This window comes from Anopheles coustani, chromosome 3 (genome assembly GCF_943734705.1).
Source record: "Anopheles coustani chromosome 3, idAnoCousDA_361_x.2, whole genome shotgun sequence".
NCBI classification, from domain to species: domain Eukaryota; kingdom Metazoa; phylum Arthropoda; class Insecta; order Diptera; family Culicidae; genus Anopheles; species Anopheles coustani.
In genome coordinates, this window is record NC_071288.1 from 36,427,752 (window position 1) to 36,452,736 (window position 24,985).

A 24,985-nucleotide genomic window follows, 5' to 3' on the forward strand; every position below is an offset into this window, starting at 1 on the left:
GAAAAAACATCTATATCACCACCATGTGTGGCCGTAATGAGATCCCCTTCCTTCACAGCAGCGATTGTAACTTGTTCAGGAAGTCTTTGCAATTTATTAAACAGACTCTTCTCATTCGTGATATGCTCTGTTGAACCTGAATCAACATACCACATTGATGCATCTCGTTCCTTTTCTGCACAATCAACCATAAAACACGTGCGTGACGAATTGTTCTTCCACTTTTGTGGTTTACTTCGGCAGTTCCGTTTGTAGTGTCCAACTTTTCCACAGTTATAGCACTTTTCTGTAAACTTTTTCACTTCTTTATGGTTTTGCCCGATAAAGGCTGCCGACGTTTCGCGCTCACTTTTCTCACCACGTATATTACGTTTTTGGTCTTCCGCGAGGAGCCTTTGTTTTACTAGCTCGATCGTTAGTTCTGCTTCTGGCATGTTTTCCAGAGCAGTCACCAACGGATCGTAGCTATCTGGCAGGCTTAAGAACAGCTGCGAGACCAAATCTCCATCCGTAAGGTTCGCCCCAGCTGTCTTTAATTTACGAACCAGCTCATCGAAATCACGCAAATGCGTCATTATCGATGTTCCCTCGGCCATATGTAAGCGCGCGAGTTGCTTCCTTAGAATCGTTTGGTTCGCTACCGATTTTCGAGCGTATACCTTGCTTAGGTTGCACCACATTTCTTTGGCCGTGGTCGCTTCCCTAACGATTTCCAGGCATTCGTCGGCAAGGAAATTTACAATAAGGCTTCTTGCCTTTTTGTCTGCCTTCGCGAATGCTGGTTCTTCGATTTTTATGTCTTCGGCCGACACTATACTCCACACACCTTCCGCGTCCAAAACCGTTTGCACGCGGAAACACCAATTCTCGAAATTGGTATTACCGTTGAATAGCGGTATATTATACTTCGCCTTCTCCATAGTTGGATCTGGGCCCATAACCTGTTCGGAAAAACTACACTTGTGTGGAAGAATATAAACACGACTTGCTCGATCGGTGGTTAAACTGCAACTCACTTTATTCCAGTTCTTTGCTTACTTATATACACGAGAACTAGTTCTTTCGATGAACGTTGCTATTCGTTACTTCTTAATAGATTGCGTAGCCGAATTTTCATAAACTCATGCAAGTAATGCATGAGGGAGTTCATGTTGTACATCCTTTTCAGTATAACCAAAATCTTGAATTTAACTAGACATTCAATTCAAACGGTTCACACAACGGCATTTGTTTCACCCATTGCATACCTTTTAGGTACATCCGCTCACAAATGGTGTAGCCACGACAGCGATTTCGGCAGGGGGGGCTTCATTTGGGATTTTACCGAGAAGTCTAATACCGTCACTGCACATTGCGCAAAAACTTCAAGGCACCTCGACGCGAAACTCCATACGAAAAAACTAGAGTTGTGTAAATCAGATTCAGATTCATGTTGATGATTATCTGTGTTTTAGGGATTCATGAATCTTTGGTCGAAAGATTTCCAGAGGAAATTCGTCATCATATGCGCGACATCGCGCTAGGTTTTTTTTGTATCTCGCCCGGGGTCCACACTACAGCGCGACGTCGCCTGACAGGAGCTGAACTCCATATTAAAAAAAACCTTGCGCGATGTCGCGCGAATCGCGCAAGGTTTTTTTATATGGAGTTCAGCTCCTGTCAGGCGACGTCGCGCTGTAGTGTGGACCCCGAGTATGGAGTTCAGCGCCTGTCAGGCGACGTCGCGCTGTTGTGAGGACCCCGAGTCAGAGTCCGTCAAATGGAAGCCGAATCTTTGGAATCCATCTAGGGATCGAGTCTTCGGGTCTTCCGAACCCCGATTGTGCCAACACTAATCGTCAGCTTGACATTTTGTTTTGCGCTCTTTGATTTTAATATTTTCTTTCTGCTCTCCAGCTGTCAGCTCTCAGCAGAACCATAAATACATGTAGGTAACGCCATTTTGGACTACACGAGAAGGATAGCAGGACGTACATAGGGATATTCGGATGCAGTGTAGAATAGGTGAAAAAATTGCGTTGTCCTTCGTGCTGCTGTGTCAAGCTCGGTGTTCAGAGAGAGGAAAGATGCTGCGATGATACGTACACTCCCCTCACTGCCCAGAAAACTAGATCGAAAATACTGAAAGAGAGAAGGAATTTACCCATTATCGTTTCCTGACTTTGCGAGATGCTGCTGTGCTGCTGATAATCCGTGCGAGATTGGTAAAAACAGCATCGACTGGCGAGTTCCCCAATTGAAATCGACGTAAAGTAGCCGAGGTAAGCTTAAATCATGAACACAGTAGCCATAAAATAGTTGACGCCCCGTTCAACAGTGCTAATGAAGGTTTTTGGCTTTGCAAGCTACGCAAAGAACCAAAGAAATGAGATGAGAATACTGATCGATCAAGGATTGCTACTTTTCCTTACCATTGCTGAAAATTCGTTTCATCTAGTTAACTTTGCTGTTTCAAATTGCCTTTATTTCTGCAACGTTCCTCGGAAATAACTCATTTTCCGTTCCGAAATAAAGGTCATTTTGCATGTTGATACATGCAACATAAAAGTATATCAATGCATTATTTCTTCTCCAGTGGTAGTATAAGAAGCATATTAGTTCTGTTGACATTTCTTCTCCAGCCAAGCCAAACTTCAACGTTCTTTCCGATCATTGCTTAAACTTATGTTTTTTTCCTCATAGATGCCACAACCGGACGAAACAGTGGCAAACGATGGCAGTAACAACAGGGTATCTAATATGCCGCTCCTCTTTGCGGACGGCTATCCGACAGCGCTTAATAAGATCACGGAACAGCAACTGGAAAAGTTTATTCCATTCATGGTGCAGTGTTCACTAGGTTACATCCAGATCCACTCGTTGGACGAGTTTACGGAACCGGAATGGTGGCCAAAGGATGTAGAGTTTACCAAGCCGTTCAGGAGGCCCAAATCATTCACAGGGGTGCGTTCGCTTTGTTATGAGTCGAGTCGGCAGTAAGGCTAATCTCCGAAATGTCTTCTCTTCTTTTCACTTCCTCTTACATAGAATTGGATGCACATAATGAGGAGAATTGTGGTATCCTGCTACTCGTTTCACGAATGTATTTACTTGCTACGGTACTGCAACGATCTCGCGTCCTATCAGCCAACATCTTTGCGGTTTATCAACAACTACAATTCGACCACATCCCTGTACGAGCGGAAGACAAACAAGTTACTGGTTACATTCCGCAACGAAAACATGGTACCAAAAGGGCAACGATCAAGCTGCGGCAGCGTTGACAATTTTTTTTTTCGTTATTTTTAGCTCTACGACCAGGAGCAGAAAATCAACAGTCGCAAGTGCCTTCTACCGAAGCAATCCAGTTCTCAGTATAACCAAATGGCTCAAGAGGAAATGGTAATATCGGAAGGATTTGATATTTACCTATGCGATAATTGTGACGCAGAATTGTATTCATACGGGGCACTTGTGGTAAGTGTTAAATATTTTGAAATTTGAAGATTTAGCAGTATTTTGAAACAGAACAGAAAAGTTAGAAGCATGTAAGAAAATTTTTTTGCAACTCGGAGGAAATTTAAACGAACCTTCAAGGGCCAAGTTCGTAAGATTTATAATTAAACAAAAATTCTATACAATTAATCGATTTACATTAATACGTAACTGAAAATTCAAACCACGAAATAAAGCATCCACCTCTATAATCAACTCTTTGAACAAAAGCGCTCACAAAAGGCTCGGAAAAATGACTGCCGCTAAAAGGTGCGGCGAACGGTCTAATAGGTGCGGCCAACGCTCTAAGCGTGTTTCCAACATTTTAGAAGGGTGTGGCATCTTCTCAATGGTTTGGACGGAGTTGCTAAACGACACTCGCGCTATCTTAATAGCTCCAGCGATCGTATGAGTAAGTTGGACGGAGTCACTAATTGCCTTGGCTATCGCGCTAAACTGTGGTAAAAAGTGTAATATTAACTGCTACGATTCCTATTTCAACTGACACAGTTATAATAAACATGATCGCGTATCGATAGCATGTGCTGCAGTTGGAATACATGCTGCTACTGTTATGATATCATCTGAAAATCACTGTATTACGAACTCCTACAACCTAACGAAACCATCACTGGAGAACGTTATCGGACCCAACAGCGATTGAGCCGAATGTTACAAGAAAAACGATCTCAATACGCGGAGAGGCACGACAATGCTCGGCCCCACGTTGTCAGACCAGTGAAAACTTTTTCAGTCTATTAGAATTTACGTACGAACTTCTTCTTCTTTTTCGGCGAGAAATTACTCTAGTACGGCTATTGAATCCAGCTTCCTAGGCCTTCGCAAGCTAACCTGGAGACATAGACCTCTATTGGTTAAGAACCGGCTACTAAGACCATATGTCCTGATTTTCTGTGGTTATTCTGATTTTCTGTGGGCGTCACATTTTGACTGCCACCATGCGGCTAGGAGCACTGCAAACCAACCAGATAGTTGAGAGTCAAATTGTGCCTGTTCACCCGCTGTCACGAAAGGAATATTTCCTTCCGTTTGTCAGATCGCACGAATCTCGTGATCCGCTTGGTTACTCAAACAGTACGAGATGTGCCGCGGCTAGGATTTATCTGACTTGAGCTCCAGCTCGGCGTCACCATGCGGCCGTGCCGCAAGATAATCTTACTTTCCGCTAACTATTTCAGGAACCCCGTGCACTGCTAACAATCCGCTTAAATGCGCTGCCGAACTGGAACTTTTTACGTACGAACAGCAACGCGCCTTGTGAAATTTGTTTACTTTCTATTTGATATTTGTTTACATCCAGTAGTCTGTGGTGCGTGTCAGGAGACAGCATTGGCAGCACACCAAAATGATGTGATCGGATGCAAACTGATACGTAGCCAATACATCTATGCGTGTATCCGGACGTAAGAGTGTTAACAGTCCACATTAATTTAATCGTATCTAAATGAAAAGTTGTGAAAAAGCTCAAATTTTACGGAAATTACAAATATATTTCAAAAAAAGAGTGGTACTATTCTTGCTCCTCGTAAGGATTAACAAGATTTTGTCCAACTTTCATCTTCCGAATAGTATTCAGGCCTATGGGGCACTACAAAGAATAGAAACGGATATATCTTCGTGAACATAGATAAAATTGTAATGTAATCAATAGGAATTGCACGAAAGATCACTACGAGAAAAGGCAACTGTCGTTAAAAGATCGCATTTTACACTACAGGAAAATAATGAACAATATTGGGAAAACTTAGCGACATTATATGATTGTATAATTTTAGGAGCATGAGCGAGTTTGTGTGACCGAACAAAGTAACCAGGTGACGGGGAACTTAAGCGACGACGATGATGTCATTTTCTGTGGAGAAGTTTTCGATCAACAGCTTCCCTTGAGTTCATCAGGTCGCGCACGCATCGAGCAGCAGAAAAAACATTTCCTAGCCCAGAACTTCACATTAGCCTGCGTTAACTCCTCAGAACCGGCTGATAGTATTGAGTCATCTCCAACGAAGACGAAAGGCAACAGTGCAGAACAGGAAAGTGCTGCAGCACATGAACATCCTCCCGGTAAACATAGGCGCATAGCAAGGAGCACCCGTTACGCGATGACACTAGGAAGATGCCCGCTGATTCCACTTTCCTCGCCACTGGGACAATCGCTGATAAAAAGTACAAAATCCTCCTGCACACCAGAGTACGCGACTGAGCGGCTCGAACGGATGGATCGATTTTGTCACGCACCGGCTCTTCCGCCCGGTATCGGTCAGCTTCTTCGTCAATACCGAACGGGACAAGACACCACACTGTCAGCGCAAGATCGTCGGCTTCCAAAGTGGATGTTCATCAAGCCGCGATCGGGTGGCGCGACTGTTCCTAGCACCTACAAACGTCCGGCTGACGAGCCGCTCGAACATTACCACGACTACAAATTCCCCCGGCGGCAGTATTCCACCAAGCACCGAATGGAGAATTTTCTTTTCTACAACAAACCTCTCATCGAAAGCTGCCGACCGTGTGCGGTACGTTTGAAAAGACTGACGCCGTCCGAAATGAACCTGCTCATCGAGTGGCCAGGAGTTGAAAGGCGTAAGCAGGAAGCCGAACTGGCAGAGGAACAGGAGCGACAGCGACGGGACGCGGCTGCAGCGCGGCCAATGATAATCGACAGTATCGATCTGTGTTCTTCGGATGAGGAGGATGAAGAGGAGAGGAAGGAAGAGAGAGTTCAAGATTCGCTCGTTGACGTACGAACTGATGCCAGTACAACGCATGAAATTGGTCCGGAAATACTCACAGTGCAGGAAGATACGGCAGATATCGCCGAAAGCATGGAAGTTGATTTGGAAACGGTCGTGCTCGAAGGGGATGATGCCGATTTGGTTCCGAGAAGCGACATGCTGGTAAAGAGTCGGAGGAATACGCCACTTAACGAACTTCGACGTTCCACCGGCGCACCAATAGCTACGGTTCCGCCGAGCCCGTTTCACTCCACACTGCTAAGCGAGAGAGCACTGCGACTGAATCAATCGCTGCCAACGGCGGCCACCGGGACCGGCACGTCTCTAGGAGGGCGTCCCATGTACCTGTACGCGAACTGTGCTCACACGACGGTCGGTGTTGGTGGAACACCGGGAGCAGCCACCATTGCCGATTCTAATCGACTTCTCAAGGAAAACCGCATTGCCGGGTGGATGCAGAATGGCATCGCTCACGTCGGTGGCGATGGGGCCCGACCGACACCGCTGCCAGTGATGGCCCAGTCCCACACTACTATGCTGCTGGGCACCCCGAATGGCGCTCGCTCGTTGTACCCGATTGGTGCAGTGCAGTCGCACGTCAGTGGTGCATCCGTCGTTCAAACGCTTCAAACCACCTTTGCCAATCAGACTGTACACAAGCGACAGGTGACCGTTGCAAGAACCAGTGGGCCCACGGCAACGGCCGTCAATGGCCCTGCTGCTGCTGCCAATCTCCAGTAGTGTTAACTGTAGTTTAAGTAAAACATCCTTAAGCAAACGGCGCGAGGCTGATACAAAATGTATAAATTATTAGATATTTGTATTTCGCGTCCGATCGAGTTTTGGGCTGGAAACGGGGGAAATTTCCAGTTGGTTTCCTGTATTCTTCGTTTGAATGATTTCAACGTAATTGATTGACCGGCTGGTACGTTATTGTATTCCGTTAACCTTTTCGATGAAGGTTGATTTTTGTATGCAATGATTGTATAGTCTACATTAAATCATTTTATTTGTCACAGTGCCAATAATAACGATTTACAGTGTAGACAGCGGTGACACAAAACCACACACACGTAGCTTATCTTACCACCCAACTCTTATCCTGCAGATCCCGCACAGAAGATCACGCTCTCTTCCCATGTCCCCTGATTCTCGATAGCTCTTCTAACTTGTTATTTCTTTAAGCACTTTTCCCAAGCTTTTCTTTCTTATTGGTTCGATACGCACAATGTTCCACTGAAGGCAAGAATGTTATTTGAAATAGTTCCCCCTCAAAAGAGGCAGCATGTTATTCGCATCGGGGCTTTTGACGAACGAAGGGGCATGAACGTAGGCGACATAAATAGCAAAAATCGAGCAGCGATGCTATAAATCATGCGGGTGTCAGAATTAGGTTCACTTCTCATCGTTTCTCCCCACGGCGTTCCATTCGAACAACTTTTGGTGTAAAATTACCTGTTCCAAAAAAATACAACGGCGTACAAGCGTGTACTATTATTGATTTACCGAACTGATATTTAACGAATATCCATGTCACCCCTAGTTATCGAAATGCTGCAAACGCTCGCTCTATCATTATGAGATCTAAGTAATTTCCTTCGGCTAACCTGCCCACCCCTCGCCAATCAATCCAGCGAGTGAATTTCCCAGGGAATGCCGTAGTCGTGAAATAAACATACTTTTACCTTGTACATATCTGAAATTGTAAAATGGAAAATAAATGCTCCGTCACAGGTTAGAACTAAACGAACGGTGTACGCTTATTTAAGGATACCTCCGAAAAGGATTTCAAATACGGTTGGAAAAGTATTACAGAGATAGTTGTTACGGACGGACGATAGGTCTCGTTCGATTACGCCCGCATTCGAATAAGAATAAGAAAGAATCGAAAAAACTACCATAACAGCCATACGAATGAGGGCAAAACAACCCAAAACATGCGCTCTGGAAGGATTTTAGGTCAAGTACGAGCAATGATCGTACGTAGGATGTTTGTTAGTTTAGGACAACGCGAAGGTTACGAGAATAGCAAGAACGGGTGCGCTTGTAGATCGCAGCAGGCGAGAATATATATATAAACATGAAAAAGAAAAGGATACGACGCTTCGGTACCAAGAGGTTTAGGCAATGCGAGGGAGCGATAAGCAAACTGTAGCGTAACGCCTATATGTACGCAGTTAGCTAAACAAGTTTAACGCGTTAGAAAGGGAAGTAGCAAACGCTAGAAAGGACCCACGTATCGATGCGTACGAACGACAGCGAGATCGGTTAAGATCACAAAATCAACACCATCGGGATTCCTGCAAGGATGCTAGGAAAGCTCAGGAAAATGCTACACTAAAACGAATTGTCCTAGGTGATATCCAGACGCCCATGTAGGGTCGCATTTCTCACAAGGAGAGAGTGAAACGAATAGAAAGAAGAATCGTGTAACAAAGAACAAACATTGCGTAACTCTCCCACGATGCGTATGGAAAATTCTGGATTGGAGATCCTCTATCTCGCTCGCATTCGTTAGAAGATAACATTGAAATTAGTATATAAGCAATAGAAATTTTGAATAAAGCAGACATTCTCGCCAGGACACCTAGAGAATAAGGAATACCCAGCCTTATTATTTAAGCAACGTCCATCCGAAAGTAGGATCGTTTGCTTCAGCCAACGCCTTATTATCGAGATTCCTCCATTCTCGGCCTGGGCCGAAACGGAACTGAACCGTTCTCAAGGTTTTCTTAAGAAAGACTTGTAGTTTCTCAACAAGATTTCCTCCGCCTCCGGCTTAGACCGGGTCGGAACTGAATTTCTCGAGAAAACTCATAACTCTTGGCAAACGTTCCACTTGTGTTTCCTCCGTTGTTGTTTAGTCCTTCGCGGAACTGAACACGGTGGAATCAAGCCTTAGGAAGGTTGAGTCCGAAAGACTTAGAATTCCGTCTCCGGCTTAGACCGGCACGGAACTGAATTCTTCGCGCGATTTCTCAAGCTTAGGAATTGGGAAAGCCTCGCGTGACGGACGACGACGCATGCGCTCGGTCGGATAGCCGGCTCGTTACAATGGGCGATGCGTTTTAACACTAAAATGATCGTTTTATTCGCATAATAATTTCTGTGAGGCGATAGTAGTCGATAGTTTTAACAATTAACATTTGAAATGGGGACGATTACGTATAACATTTGAAGTTTGAATTTGGTATTTAAAACAATTAACAAACTGCAGCGTTCAACGTAACTATCGCAGTGCATCTGCAAAGGTACATCATGATCGTGGGGTCAGCTCTGGAGGGAAGGAGAGAAGAAAGGCACGTGTTAATAGACCTCGGATACGCGGTGCTTGGTGCACCGGGTTTGGCGGACACTTACACTCGGGGTTGCCTTCTCGTGGCACAACCGAGACTCGCCGGGATGCGGATAAGTTTGCCATCCTACCGAGGGCCCGTATGGCATTACCTGTTTTCTGTGGGAGGAAATGTATTATAAATAGTATTAGTTAGACCATGTGTTGAGTTCGGATGGCGATGGCGTGAATTAGGCATCCACCACCGTGGCATTAATTACCTGCCACTTTCTACGGATGATAAACTTCTTCAGCTTATCCGTCCGGATCTGGTTGACGCCGACATTGTCGCCACCCTTCAGCGACAGCCACTCGGACTGCAGGCACTGCTGGGCACTGAGCCGTTCCTCCTGGCGCCCCCGTAGCAGTCCCGCGATGAACTCCTTCGCCTCGTCCGACACCAGATCGAAGGCTTCGTCATCGAAGTCGTACTCGGCCCGCGTAATGTTGCTGAACGTGTCCACGTCGTTGTCGCCCATGAACGGCGACAGCCCGGACAGCAGTACGTAGCAGATCACGCCGATGCTCCACATGTCCGACTGCACGCTGATCGGCTCGTAGTTGATGATTTCCGGTGCGATGAACTCCGGCGTGCCGAAAAGGACACGCGTCGGCGTGGAAGCGCACAGTCGCTGGGCCAAACCGAAATCGATTATTTTGATCTAGGAACGAAGGTGAGAAATGAGGTTATTATCGATGGCGTGACGTTTTGTTCTTGGCTTCCGTCCGCCCCGTATCCCCACCTCATGGCTTGTCTTGGTGGCGCACATGATGTTCTCCGGTTTCAGATCCAGATGGACGATCTGTCGGCTGTGCATATGCTCGACGCCCTGGCAGATCTGCCGCACAAAGATCACGCAGTCCTTCTCGGTGAGCGTAAAATCGTCCGCTACGACGCGCTCGAACAGCTCCCCGCCGGAGATGTACTCCACCACCATGATGATCTCCTTCGGCAGCTCGAACGTCGCGTACAATCGCAGCAGCTTCGGATGCTCCAGCCCCTCCATGATGGCCGTCTCCTGCCAGACGCGTTCCTTATCCTTCTTGCGGATGCACTTCACCTTCTTGGCCGCCATCACCGTTTCGCCCTGGCGAGCGATCACCTTGTACACGACACCGAACCGACCCTTGCCGACCTCCTTCACCACCTCGAACTGCTCGTCGAAATTGCTCCCCGAGGGGAAGTGCATCATCGTGGGCGAAGGTGACGTCAGTGATTCGTCGTACTGTTCCGCGGTCAGCTCCGGCGAACCATACTCGCCGATGCCCTCGCTACTGATGCTGCCCCCGCTCGATGTTCTGCTCGTCGACGGAAGCTCTACCCGACTACCGGAGGTGTTGCCGTTCGCTCGCCTTATCTCGATCAGTGCGATCCGATCGCTCGCCGGCGTTGGTGGACTCGAACCGTGCACATTTTCGGCCCGTATTCGAAACCGATAGTGGTCGCCCTCCTGCAGACCGTCGATAACGCACGAGAAGGAATTCGGCACACGCTTGACGCACACCCAACGCTCATCCTCTCGTTGTTCCATCTCGATCCTTAAAACGAAACAAACGAGACAACATTTATGAGCATGTCAATTGTCAACACTTTCTTCCCGACCGCGTCTTGCTTACACAAATCCAGTTATGGCACTTCCTCCGTCGTACGGTGCAGGATTCCAGGATACGGCTATGGCGGTCGGGTTTGCGACGGCAACGGTGGGCCGCCCGGCCGGTGCTTCCGGTGGAGATTCGACGCGCAAACACATTGACAGTTCCGTCTCCGGGCACGCGTTGTCGAGCTGGACGGTGTACTTGCCACCCTGGGCCGGCTCGACACTCGTCAGCAGTAGACGCGTCCGGCCGGGCAGGTTGGTTGCGGTTGCATTGCTATCGGTGATGGATCGACCCTGACGAAAGTTAGCGAACGAATTCAACGGGGTCGTTAAACAACGGTTTTGGGTTATGGTAATTAAGATAATACAGTTTTTTATCGCATCGACGATACCGACTGTTGCGATCGCCAACGATGGCAATCGAATTGATGAGGTTCATAGATAACGAGAAACGATAGTGAACCCCATTCAGTTTACACTACACACACTGAGGTCGATGAAACAATATCGCATACATAAGAGCGATTATTTCTTATGCTAAAGGCACCGAGCTACAGAGTTCTACTTAACCCACCAAAAAAGTTTTATTAACAACGATTTAAATCAATCTTTTCAAAGGGTATCAATTGTAATTACTGATCAAAAAGTAGCGAAATGGATGGAACTTTTGCGGCACAACCCCGTAGGAGATATTTTAAAAATTAATGGTTAAATGAACAAAATATCTTGTGTAACTAAATAAAGAGTTATGCATTGAATTTGAAGTTATAATCTGATAAAAGTACTCAAAGTTGGAGAACAAATCCTGTATGTGATCAAACCACACAAATTTCGATAAACAAGGTCACCATGATTTTTCGACGATACCTGTCAGTTTTAACGACGCTGTCCCATACAAAAAGTAAACAACACGTTGAAAAAAACGAAAAATGGCTGGCCGTGTCGATATCGATCCAAAACGACGTCACTTAAGCGAGCCGTAGACGTTACATATTAATCTGTACAGATGTTTGACGTCTACAGCTTTTCCTTAGCTCTTTCCAACATCCCTCGAGATATTCGGGATATCTGGAGGGATGTTTGACAGACGATGGGTACGAGAGAACAAAGGAAATCTGTAGACGTCAAAAATCTGCACAGAATAATATGTGACGTCTACGGGCTGCTTTACGCGTCGAGAATCTACGCGGAAACGAAAAGATGCAGCTAGCCATGCTTTCACTTTTTTCAATGTGCTGTTTACCCTTTTGTATGGGACCGTACCGAAAAAACTGACAGATCCTGACGGAAAATCATGATGCCTAAAAAATTAAACACTTTCTAAATTCTTATGGTCTAAAAAAAGGTGATAAATAAATAATGGATCGCAATTTAAAGTGAATTATGTGGATAACAAATCTGAATATATGAATACAATCATAGGTAAAAGAGTAAATGAGGCCCCGGGCTAGATTCTCCTCTTCCTACTGGTTCACATTTAGCGCCTGAAGCTATGCAAAGCGCGACACATGCATTCGTTTCGAATTTTTGAACGCTAACGGTTCGCTTTAAAGACCATAACGGTTTAAACTAATCACGCAGTGGAGGTTGAATGCGGGTTAATATACTTTTACATGTTAAGTTACTAGTAAAAAACTATACCACACATGATGGACAGCATGAAACAATGAGTTTAGCCGAAGAAATGATTTGGAAACGGCGGCGCGCCCGCAGCGAGCGAAGCGAGCGGACTGCGCTAGGTCTACCGAAAAAGAGAGTTTGTTATAGTTTTGAGAAATAAGGGGGGCCCGTGGGCCCCCCTCATACCGCACCCATAGGTTGATTGCGTAGCCGAAATTAACGGTACACACTACGGTTCAAATACTCGTAGGTTGAATTTAACGAATTAATGTATCACCAATTGCATACATTCAGTTTAAACGTCCACAAGAGGTGTAGCCACGATCGAAAACATGGCGGGCGGGGCCTCATTTACTCTTTTACCCAATCATATTACCACATACCAAACTACTGAACAACGAAAGCAGGGGTCGGCATACATTTCCTAAAAAGGGCCAGATGATTAAAAGGAATCCGAAAGCGCCGGTCGGATACCTTAAACCAGGGGTTTCCAAACTTCGGCCCGCAAGACCCTCTCCTCCTTGGGTAAATGTGGCCCAACGCTACGGTTATTCCACCCAATGCGGCCCGCGTTAAAAAAAGTTTGGAGATCCCTGCCTTAAACGATTGTTTCATGTTTTCAAAGTACCCTTTTCAATTGAGTATAGACTTTCTAAACTACATTAAAAAGGGGTAAAAGATAACATATTTGAAATTGTATCGTTAAACTTTTTTAAACATTGTAATACTTTTGTTCATTGAATTTTAAATTTTTTTTCAACAGAAACACGTAGTTCAACAATTTTAATCTTCAATTTTGGGAAGAAAATAAACCTGACATCCTAAACAAATCCGATAAAAATTAAGTTGGATTTTGTTAACGGAGCACTAAAATTATCTTACGGGCCGTATAAAATCAGTTCGCGGGCCGTACTTTGCCGACCCCTGAACTAAATCAATAACCACTACAGTTATGCTCAATTTCATTCATCCCAAAACTAATCAAAAATCCAATGCCGGTAAAAATTATCCAATGTGTTTTAAAATTTAAAAAATCATAATAAAAACTGCACATACACAGGATATAAGCGCAAATTTTTTAATCTAGTCAGTCAGTTGCTAAACACCTCAGTGTCGATAATCGTGTCTGTAAGTAACGCCATTTTGCCCCACTTTACGCTCCCTGTGGTACTGCGTCTTCGCTAACTCGACGGCTGGAATTACATTCCACTTTCCGATATGCAAATTATGCTTTTACCTTACGCAACTACGGAAAAAGTAAAAGTATCCGAAGTGGTGCAACTTACCGACCGCTTCCACCGTGGCTCCAGCGGTGGCTGACCCTGGTAGCAGGCCTCGATAATCACGTCGTCCCCTTGCAGAACCACCTCGTCCTGGAGGCCGTGCAGAAAGCGCAGCTTCCTCTGTCCCAGCCCGTACCGTTCGATTTCCTTCCGCTCCGTCCCACCTTGTGTGGCGTACGCTTTCGGCAGGACGCACAGGTCCGCATAAGCACCGACCTGCCGGATGGATTCGCTGGACGCACAAGGAATGCAACACTTAATCTCGCCGCTCTGCTTGTAGCCGGTGTTGAATATTCGCAGAATGTTGCCACCGTCGTCGCGGGACTCGAGCTAGGGAAATAGTTGGGGGAGGGTCGTGTGGTGAGTGAGAATACACAGGCGATTAACAATGGTCCTAAACTCACCGAGAAACCTTTGGTACCGCTGGTGATTTCCGTTCCGCGTACAAACCATCGAATGCGCGCGTCAGGTGGCTGCACGCAGGCGTAAAACTCCACGTTGTCCCCTTCGAGGGCGATCTGTGGTAGTGGAAAGCGTACGAAGCGTGCGGATATCCGGGAAGAAGCTTCCCCCGGTGGATGCTTCTGATCTTCCAGTTCCAGGACGTCCACATAGCAGCTGGAGGTAAGCTGCTGTTTCGCGGTTTCGATGACACACTCGTACAGGCCGGCATCGTCCATGAATAGATCCTTTAACCGCAGACCAAGCTTACCGTTGCCATGGTCGACGTATCTGTAAGATATAGGGACTAGCGTTAGGGAACAGACTAAAAACGGATGTCTAAAGGCTCGCAAAGGCTTACGCAAAGTCCGCCGAATCCTTCACCGGGCGTCCGTTTCGCTTCCACAGACACTTGAACAGCTCGGAACAGTACACCTCCAGGGCCAGCTCGACCTCCGTACCCTCGGTGACGGTGATCACCTTCGGTAGCTCGCGCACGATCTGCGGCATTTTCTCGATCGGAACGGACCACTTGGGATCCTGCACGTCGATCTCGGCCGACATCACCTTCATGCAGCCGTCGATCGTCTCCAGCACGCACGTGTACGTGCCCGAGTCGCTCGGCTTCGCCTTCTCCAGTATCAGCGACAGGTTGCGCTGGCTGACGCTCCGGTGGAACACCCGTCCATCATCCAGCTCTCGGCCATTGTGGAAACACCGCACGGACGGGATGGACGGTGCGTAGTACTCCGCGTTCAGGATGATGTACTCGCCGACCTGGGGCGCGTAGTCGTTGATGTGCCGGTAGATGCGTATACTACCGACCGCGGGCACACTGTTCCGCTTGATCCGGTTGATCGTACGTATCTTCTCCAGCACTAGCAGCTCGATCGTGCGCTCCACCCGCCCACTGTCGTTCTCGATCACCAGCTGGTACTGGCCCGAGTCCTTCGGCGTGACGTTGTGGATCTTCATCGTGCACAGCGAACCCTTGCTCTGGACGGAGACGGTGCGGGATGGCGTGAGGGGGGCACCGTTGCGCTGCCAGCACATGGCCGGCGCCGGGTAGCCCTCGATGATGCACTGGAAGATGGCCGTCTCGCACTCGTACACCTCGATCTTTTGCGGCACGTAGACGAACTTTAACGACGCCGCCGCCGTCGCCGCCGCACTGCTCTGATCATTACCACTTTTGGCCGGTGGCTTTGTCGCCTGACCGAGCGTCCTGCCCTGGATCATGTTTCTGGATTCTGCAGGGCAAAAGAAAAGTCATGAGAATGGTTGTTGTTTCTACTTCAAGCTGCCCAAACATGGTGTTTGCCTGTAAAGCGCCACTCTGTGTCGTGAAGACCGTACCATTTTTGGAAGGAAAGTACTACAGATACAACTTTCATGATTGTAACCGCTTTTGTACTTTAATGGTTGTAATTTAACAAGTGAGATAAATTATGTTACTTTTGATATTCCAATTGAACCGCTTTATGATTAAATTTAATAGAAGATGTATAACACCAGCGCGTTTCTTTACCCAAAGTCATAAGATAGGCATAAAAAATATCCTTCTTTGTCAACCATTTTATGGTTAGCTTAATAAACAAATCGTTCCATTCAAATTTCGATTAAAATCTTTCATAACAAAATTACGCAACTTAGAAAACGTTTAAGTATAGCCGTTGAAATAAAAATATGAGCAAATGGGTAAGAGTAAAAGGCAAAACGTATAACACTAAAAAAGAGTTTTGGATTTTACACACAGCACAAAATACATACATGCATTTTTGAATTTTGATTTCATTTCCTTAAGCAATGCCGTCATATTATAAGTTATATTATGTTACATGAAATAGAATAAGTTTTAATCAAAAACATAAAAATAGTGTTGTTGAAAATCTCATTCTAAAAAATTACATTGGAATAATTTGTCAAACTCGATTTCATCTTCAATCAAAATTGTGCTTTGAAATTCATCAAATTCTAATCACAATTTCACGGTCGAATATTTCGAATTAACCAATAATATTTTCCAATTTTGTTCCAAGAGTATTTTTTTAAATATATGTTGCTCATGTCAACAAGAAAATTATGTTCAAAATAATACTAGAATAAATAGAATCATCCCAATAGCGCATCAATACTATTGAACTTTTTGCCCTTCTTTTCGATACCGTAATTTGACTTACATTTCTACTCTACATACAAAAGTTTGATTTTTCTGGTTTAACAAGAACGGACGAATGAAAACTGGTTATTTTGCAAACATTATAAGACTAATAAGAGATTATTTAGTAAATTCCATGAAAGTAGATCACGGAGAGACGTTTCGTTTCTACGACGTTCCTACGTTCGTCTTGCATGTTTGAAAACACATTTTAACATTTCTATAAACTGTTAGCTATTACGTGGAATCTTTACACATATCTCACACCGTTAAATCTATAGATATTGCTTCAGGTAATACTTTCTTTTACGGGGACTGTGTCAGATGATAAAACATACAAACAGACTTGTGTGTTCTGCTGGTGCCTCCTCAGTAAATAGAATAATATTGATCGTGAATGCTTTTGAGCAATAGACAAACAACAACAGCGCTGATGATGAGCCGAACCTATCGTTGGATGAGTCACGTTGTTTTAATCATAAAGTGATTCATGTTCGCTAAAGAAAAATAAATGTTTTTATAGTGTTTTCCCCCGGCGGTCAAACGGAAACAGAATAAAACATGCTTCCCAGACCTGACCGCAACCCATTTACATTGTTCATGTTCATGGCGCGGTGCAAAAGAAACGTGTACGCTGTACAGCATCCCCATCGCTCGCCCGTCCGCCCCGAAGTGCCGCGTACCGGGTGCTCTCTGTCCCTGAACGGATATGGGAATGGTGCGCGTCTTGAGCCCCCCATAGACAGTTCACAACACTTTCGCGACATTCGTCGGGCCGCAGAAGAAGGCCGTACTTTATGGTTTGGCTGTCGATGTTGAAGGCGCTAGGCGGGAGAGCATGTCGCCAGGGTCAACGGAACAACAATCCGGCCGTTAATGGGGAAGCGGTACTCTGCGCGGCTTGTCGATCTTATGCCGAGGGGTTAAGACATCTTTGCGTTGTGCGTGTCACGAATGTACATTGGCATTCACTGTTTTTGGAAATAGAATTCTCCGATGTCAATGCCAACGGTGCCATAATTTATTCCGTGGAAACCGATCGGGGTTTTTGATAAAATACGAACGAATTATCTTTTGAATGAAGCTGGGGCCACCATTAAAAGGGGGCTTATCTTGTATCGTTGCCGCTGCGTATAACTTCAAAATTAAGCTCATGTTAAAATATTTTTTTTTGTTCTTTTTTTTATTACTAAACAACCAACATTTTTTTGAACTGAAGTGGCCACACGCCATAAATTCAATGAAATTTGAATAAGCAAAGGGTTTTCATCAACAAAGAAAGTAAAGCAGCAACGTTTCAATTTCTACTCATTTTGAAGAAACACGCTTGGGAACATTTTGTTAGTTGCTTCCTTATGGTGAGGGCATTGGAGTTCACACAGTACTTTGCACCAACCGAAGGTCTGTGCTCCATGACAAAAAGGTAAAGCGAATACGTTACCAATAACGATCACCAACCGTGTCATCATCACGTTGTGACGAAGAAGTTCCGACAGTGACAACGAAGCGAAAACATGACTCAGATGGGTCCAGGGCAAAGTTACCTTCCTTTGTATTGCAGGAGAAAAATTTCAACTATTTCATCACACATAGAAACCCCTACGCAAATGGAACTTCCCGTGCGAATAGAAATTAACATGGGATACAGTTCGAATGTTGTTGTCATGATAAATTGTTTACTTAACCCCTAATGGCAAGTAATGTTGAAACAACATAAACATGATAGCCATTTGATACAAATACAAAGCATTAAACATTGGTAGCTTGTATAATCAATTAGTAATTTCAAACAGTTTTAGTTTTTGTAACATCGATGTTTTTTGTTTGAATGATTTGTTTCTAAAATTGGTTTTTAATTTGCGCGACAGTGCAACATAGTTGTAGGAAAAACAAACATCAAAAACCATCTTTCTGGTTCAACGATTTGTTATACAGTAATACCGCAAGGAAATACAAATTTATATCAGACATAAATTAAAAATGTACTAATCTAAGTCTTAAGTAGTTGGGATGGGATTTCATCGACAACATCGAATCATTTTGACAAATACCAAGCATGAAGGTCTTAAGCTGCGTTTGTGTACATTTAATCGAACTATTTTATAGGAAGAAGAAAGTGAACTAAAATTTCAATGCAAAATTAACTGCTTATTACTTTTGTAATAAAATGAAGAAAAGAAATTCAGAAACGGTTAGGATTGATTATGACAAAGCAAAACATTATAGATAAAATGCCTTTATCATAAACCTTTGTTTTGCACATCATTACAAATAATATTACTAATAGATTAATTCTTTTCAACCATGTACCCAGGACATCCCCATTTTGCATTTTTTTTAACGTTTATGTGCACAAATAATAATTTATCCTAATTACTTTTCATGAATTCTTCTTTTGTGAATTTTATTTTTCAAGAAAATATACATATTTAAAATTGATTTTTCCTAAAATAATATAATCTGGTACTTACAGTGACCGGCAGGGAAAAGTGCCCACTTCGAATTTTGTTGATTTTCGCTCAATATTTTTTTCTCAACCCAACTAAATATACTGCAAGTATTTTTAATAAATTGTTTAACATATTTCATATAAGATCCACTAATGAGTAAGCGAAAACAAACATATTTTGATTTCGAGAAAAAAATAATAAAAAAAAGTATCTAAAAAAACAGTGACATGGAAAAGTGCCCACTTTGAAATTTCGAGTTTTGCATAAACTTTTCCATTGAGGGCCAACCAATTTATTGTGTTTTAATATTTTTTAGGTTTGTTAGCACCATTTCTGATGTTTATACATGAATGATCACGTGTTTAATTCATGTTTGGTTGTTGATATACAATTTGTTAATATCAGGTTTTGGTATCTAATTAATTTAAGTGTTTCAAGAAATTATATTGCATAAAATATGTTTTATGACTCTCATTTACATTAAAGTAATTCACTCAAAGCACGAAATCCACAAGGCAGCGGTAGGAAAAATCACAATGAAATTTTAAACGTAGGCGGATCGCCCTGGTAGGGGAGACATGTGCAAAACAGATGCACGCATGGTCACTAAGATCATTCGTGAGATCAAAAAAATCCAAAAGTAACTGTCAGAGAGGTCATGGAAACACTTCACTCATCAGTTTTCGAAAGAACTATCCGTCGTCGGCTTGTTGCATACGGGTTACAGAGCAGACTTGCTAGGAGGCTTCTTTATACCAATAAGGCCAAGCGTCTTAAGCTCGCTGAGGAACATGCTGCTATGCCTCTAGAGTACTGGAAAACGGTTCTGTGATGTAACCAATCAAAATTTGAACTTTTTAATCGAAGATGGCATGAACGTATACAGCGCAGATCGAAGGAGGCAATGCTGCAGGTTCGCCACATCCAGGGCACAGTATGCCATGAAGGAGGCAATATGGTGTTCTGGGGTTGTTTTTCGTCCGGTGGGGGGGGGGGGGGGGGGGAGCCTTGGGAACATTAACGGTGTTAAAACTGCAGATTACAACATAAACATAAACATCCTGCAACAAAATCTGGAGATTTCACTGATCCTGACGGGCCTTGAAGAGAAGTACGTTTTTCAGCAGGACAACGACCCAAAACATACTGCCAAGAAGACGAAGGCTTTCTTCCGGTCTTGCCGTATAAAACTTTTGGAATGGCCTCAGAGCCCGGATCTTAACCCGATTGAGAATTTGTGGGCAATTCTTGATTCCAGGGTGAACAAGACTGGTGTTTCAAACAAAAATCAATATTTTGAGGCTCTTTTGCGCGCTTGGGATGAATTAAATCCCGTACACCTTAAAAACCTAGTGCAGAGCATGCCAAAGCGCCTTGCACAAGTGCTAAAAGCTAAAGGAGCGCACATTAAATATTAAGATGTATTTATTATTATTTGTTTTTATGTATATTAATAAATAGCCTTAGTGGGCACTTTTCCATGTCACTGTTTTTTTAGATACTTTTTTTTATTATTTTTTTCTCGAAATCAAAATATGTTTGTTTTCGCTTACTCATTAGTGGATCTTATATGAAATATGTTTAACAATTTACGAAAAATACTTGCAGTATATTTAGTTGGGTTGAGAAAAAAATATTGAGCGAAAATCAACAAAATTCGAAGTGGGCACTTTTCCCTGCCGGTCACTGTAAAATCAAATAATTTTGCCTTACACCTTCAAGGGTTAGGGTCTAGATTTTGCAAGGTCATTATTCAGCTGTGACTCACGAGAAGTCAAAGAGTATTTCAACAAAATTAAAGCATTTACGCTCTTCCAAGGGCCGATGCGTTCCTCCCCGGTGTGAAACAGTTTGCGGAAATACACAAATTTCGCTCATTAGCATACAGCTGTTGGCGCGATCTCATTGGAAAAGGAGCAAGGGGTGGGAAAAGAGGGAGGGCGAAACGCGGGAAGCAGCACTCACCACTGACGAAAACGTGCACCGTCGCCGCGGCCATCCCGTGCCCGTTCTCCGCCAGGCAGCGATACGAACCCGTCTGCTCGCGACTGGCGGCCGCGACCTTCAGCGTGGCGACGGTGCCCGTGAAGAGCGCCCGGTAGCAGCCGGCCCCGCCATCGTTGGCCGCCGCTTCGCCGGGGCCCGTTACGCGCGCACCATCTTTCTCCCAGCTGACGCGGGGCGTGGGCGTCCCGCGCACGTCGCATTCCAGCCGGAATTCCTCGCCCACGGCACAGCGCACCGTTCGGTGCAGTTTCGTGACTTGTGGCGGCACTGCAGTCACCGCCGCCCCGGACACATCTCCGGCGACGCTCATGGCGACGGCGGATGACGCGTGTTGCCCCTTTCCGTGTCGTTTCGTTCCGTTCGCTCGCTCGAGCTTCCCGTCGTCGGTTCGGCCCTGGGCGGATCGTGTTTATGCCCTGGAAAGGGAATGATTGAAGGCAACAGTGAAAGCGCTACGATTCGCGATTCCAACTGCGGGCTGGGCCGTCAACTGGTGGCGGAATTTTGCGTTGTGTAAAGTACGCAGAGGGAGAAAAAAAGAACTACAGTAAAGCGGGTGTTGTCTCCCCCCGCTTCGTCTTTAACTCTATAACAACTCTGGTTACTGCGGGAAGGTTGGCGTTTGTTTTGCATGAGTTTATTGCTGCTTACACACACACACACTCTACACTGAGGCTCTTCTTAGACTGGTGGAGCCACCATTTTCCCCCCCTAGAGTATGCGTGTCACAATAACCGCGCAACACAATATACCCCGCGAGCCGAGGAGAATCGGTGAGCCAGCGAAAATTGCTTGCAAACCAACCGCACAAACCACACACCGACCGAAACCAACCAAAGGTCACACGGAGGATCGCCACTCGGATCGATCGGAGCCTTCCGGAGCGAGCCACGGCGCTTGCCACCGTCGGCACCGGAAGCCCCCTACCGGGAGGTCAACTCGATCGTGGCCAGCCGCCCGTTTACACTCTCCCCGATCGGTCGTCCTGACCCGGCCACACACTATGGCCCCGGAAATGGCCACAAACGGGACGGTTTGTAACAGATTGTACTTGTTGCCCTCCCCGAAAACGCGCCACGATGGTGGAGCCACGGCGAGCCTTACTTTTTTCTGTTTGCTTTTCTTCGCCTTACTGCCTCGTAGCCACAGCGGAATCACTAACACACAGCACAACACAGCGAGACACCCGCATCGCAGCGACGCGCAACACAAACTGGAAATCGGTGGCCACCGTCGTCGTTGGAGCCCATTTCACGGATGCTGCGTTCCAGTGCGGGTTGCGATTTTACGCTCTTTCGCCTGGAGTGCACACACACACAAACAAACACACATACACAGCTACGTACGGTGGGGGGAGGCTCTTTTCTCCTGTTGATTCACACTCGAAGATCGCAACGGACGAACGCCTTCCTTTACATATGCTCTTTCCGGTAGCAGCAACACTTTGTACTCTATGCCGTCGGACACTGGTGCTAATTGTTCAATTAATGGTGATCTTCACGTTCTCGTCCGCTTTTGGGCACACACAAGCGCACGCAAACCCCTCGACACCGTTCGCGGTTTGATGGCCCTTTCCCCGCGCGAAAAGATGTGTGGTGAAGCACACAGTCGCCTTACCTAGCACGTTTGCGCGGCAATGGCGCACATCTGGTGTGCAGTGGCGCACTGACGTTCGAGAGCCTGCCTGCTTGCTGCACCGATCGCCGACTGATCGCGATCTCGATCGCCCGTGCTGTCGGTATCTAATCGATCGAAATTGACGTAATGAGCTCAACGGGTTTCGTTCCCCAAACGTTGGCGAGGTGGAGGGGATATGTACAGGGTGAGAGACAGAGGGGAGGGAAAGGTAATGGAAAGCAGGAGAAGGGAACCAGCCCTACCAGCTCCAAAAACGCTTGCCTCATGGAGTACAAGTGCACCGAAGATCTACAGCAGAGGTCGGCACAAAGTTCAACCCGAGAAAAATAAATCTTTTCTGGACAATAGCTAATTGTTTCGCAGTAAATGGAATCGAATTAATGAAGAAATTGGGTAAAGGTTTACTTTTTTTATATATTTTTAAATTTCGTTTTACTTTTTCATCTTTTATTATCTAGTTTCTAACGTCGAGCCTTATTTTGCAGCTGATGCCATTAAAAAAACAAGTTACGTGAGTTTTCCTTCACCTATTAAAAATCGTCCGAAAAATTTCGCTTGGTCCGTATTGAAGTATGATGATGATGATGAGTCCCACCTCTTACCCCAACATAGGTTTGAGAATGACGGAGTTATCTTAAGATATTTGTAAGCAATAACCAAAGCAAATCACGAAGTGGTGGTATGGACATCTGAATTTAGCTGAATTTAACTATCTTCAATCCAGATTAACTTGTCAATTTACTTTTATGGCCTAACTGGGACTCGGTGTTCCTCATTTTCCTCAGCCTTTTGATTGCCGATCGGTGGACAGCTGTTCGCTATACCGGAGGGATGCCAGACTCAAGCTTCGAACGCAAGTAGTCCAGGTGTGTTCTTGTGCTAGCGCTGCGGCCGGGCAATTATTAAATAAAGTTTAAAATAAACAAAACAAATTTAATGAAAGCGCAGGATCAAGAACGGGAAAGCACCATAACATTTTCAGATGAAAATCCAAGTGTCTCTCTCTTTGGCTTGAAGTTTGAAAAAAATGATCCTCCCAATCGGTTATTATCAAATGCACTGTGCCGACCCCTGCATGGCGGCCGTTCAGCACTCTTCTTCGATATAATGATCGAAAACGCGATCGTACCCCCACTAACGGCTGTGAGATGCTGCGACACGATCGAGTGCTCGTTCAGTGTGTCACTTGATATCCCCAAGATTCAATTGGAGCTATCGCGGTTGCCACAATTCGCTACATCCGCTTTCGAGGGCTGGTCAGGACTGGACCACACGCGCACACACGTTCACAAAGTAGCGCACCACAATTAACAGCATCGTTTCGGCCATCGATTTTAATCATGAACTAGCCATCAGTTACCAACAGTCTGTTTGCGGTTTTCCACGCAAAAAAAAGCATACAGTAGACCCCTAAGGTCTCTCCTTTTTGCCTAAAGTTGGTAAATGACACGGACAACCGGATGGAGAATGTGTGGAGTTCGTGTGTGACGAGTGCGTTTCGCAACACTGCGTACCGCCCCGTGTGCATAGAGAATCATAAGCATTTTGTGTGACATACTCTATCATTCCAGTGAACACCTACCAATATCAGGTGGCAAATAATTTACACGCACTCGCCAGCCAGTCTAATCAGCAGTTGCACCTATAACTAACCAAGACCAGCCAAGAGTCGGACAACCCCGCGGGGGGCCAGGCGTTTGGGGTGCTCTAGAGGGACCCGCCACAGAAAACTGGTCTACAGTTTTCGACACTTTAACACTTCCACTAGAGCGCGGCTGGCCGGCTGTAGAAAAACGATAAATAGCGTACCGCAAATGGTAAACACCAGTCCCGCGATCGTCACCGCGACCTTCAATGTCGGCAGTAGGCGAAGTGCATGTTGCTCGGCGTGTTTAACTTCTCCGTTCCACGGCGCCTTAGGTTCACTTGCCCTCTTTAACGCCGCTGCTTCACGAATTTCTTTGTGTTCTTTTTCTATCACTCACTTCAGGTAAATTATATTACTGTTTAACGATGCTTAATGTTACGACAAGTAAAAAAAACGATGCAAGGCGCGTGTCGTGGCGCCTGGCCCTTAATGGTTACTACCTACAAACCAACGCGAGCCACAGACGAACAACGAATGCCACCCGATGGAGGCGCCACCTCCGCAGGGAGCACAGCATTAATGCACACACTCAACCTCACAGCTACACGAGCATTGTATGTCTCTATCCCACCGGTTCCTTC

General features: G+C 45.4%; 2 protein-coding genes across 6 annotated transcripts; one reads left to right on the forward strand and one right to left on the reverse strand.

Moving 5' to 3' along the window:
• The first annotated feature begins 1,958 nt into the window (after positions 1 to 1,958).
• On the forward strand, positions 1,959 to 7,737 carry LOC131261123 (uncharacterized). Of its 2 annotated transcripts, XM_058263042.1 has the most exons (6): positions 1,959 to 2,261; positions 2,683 to 2,730; positions 2,830 to 2,943; positions 3,028 to 3,225; positions 3,289 to 3,456; positions 5,271 to 7,737. In XM_058263042.1, the coding sequence occupies exons 2-6, from the start codon at positions 2,683 to 2,685 to the stop codon at positions 6,966 to 6,968; spliced, it is 2,226 nt and encodes a 741-aa protein (XP_058119025.1). In that variant the 5' UTR covers positions 1,959 to 2,261; the 3' UTR covers positions 6,969 to 7,737. The 2 variants fall into 2 exon arrangements, with proteins under 2 accessions (XP_058119025.1, XP_058119024.1); XM_058263041.1 differs by having other exon boundaries at positions 2,683 to 2,943.
• A 1,511-nt stretch (positions 7,738 to 9,248) lies between these two features.
• On the reverse strand, positions 9,249 to 24,693 carry LOC131271778 (myosin light chain kinase, smooth muscle-like). Of its 4 annotated transcripts, none has more exons than XM_058273349.1 (9): positions 24,339 to 24,693; positions 14,865 to 15,753; positions 14,467 to 14,794; positions 14,066 to 14,392; positions 11,179 to 11,453; positions 10,305 to 11,100; positions 9,783 to 10,223; positions 9,588 to 9,681; positions 9,249 to 9,503 (listed from the first exon to the last, which is right to left on the reverse strand). In XM_058273349.1, coding segments are annotated over exons 2-9 (3,141 nt in total). In that variant the 5' UTR covers positions 15,743 to 15,753; positions 24,339 to 24,693; the 3' UTR covers positions 9,249 to 9,501. The 4 variants fall into 4 exon arrangements, with proteins under 4 accessions (XP_058129332.1, XP_058129491.1, XP_058129570.1 ...); XM_058273508.1 differs by lacking the exon at positions 24,339 to 24,693 and adding an exon at positions 23,886 to 23,889; XM_058273587.1 differs by lacking the exon at positions 24,339 to 24,693 and adding an exon at positions 22,736 to 22,768.
• Positions 24,694 to 24,985: the final 292 nt, after the last annotated feature.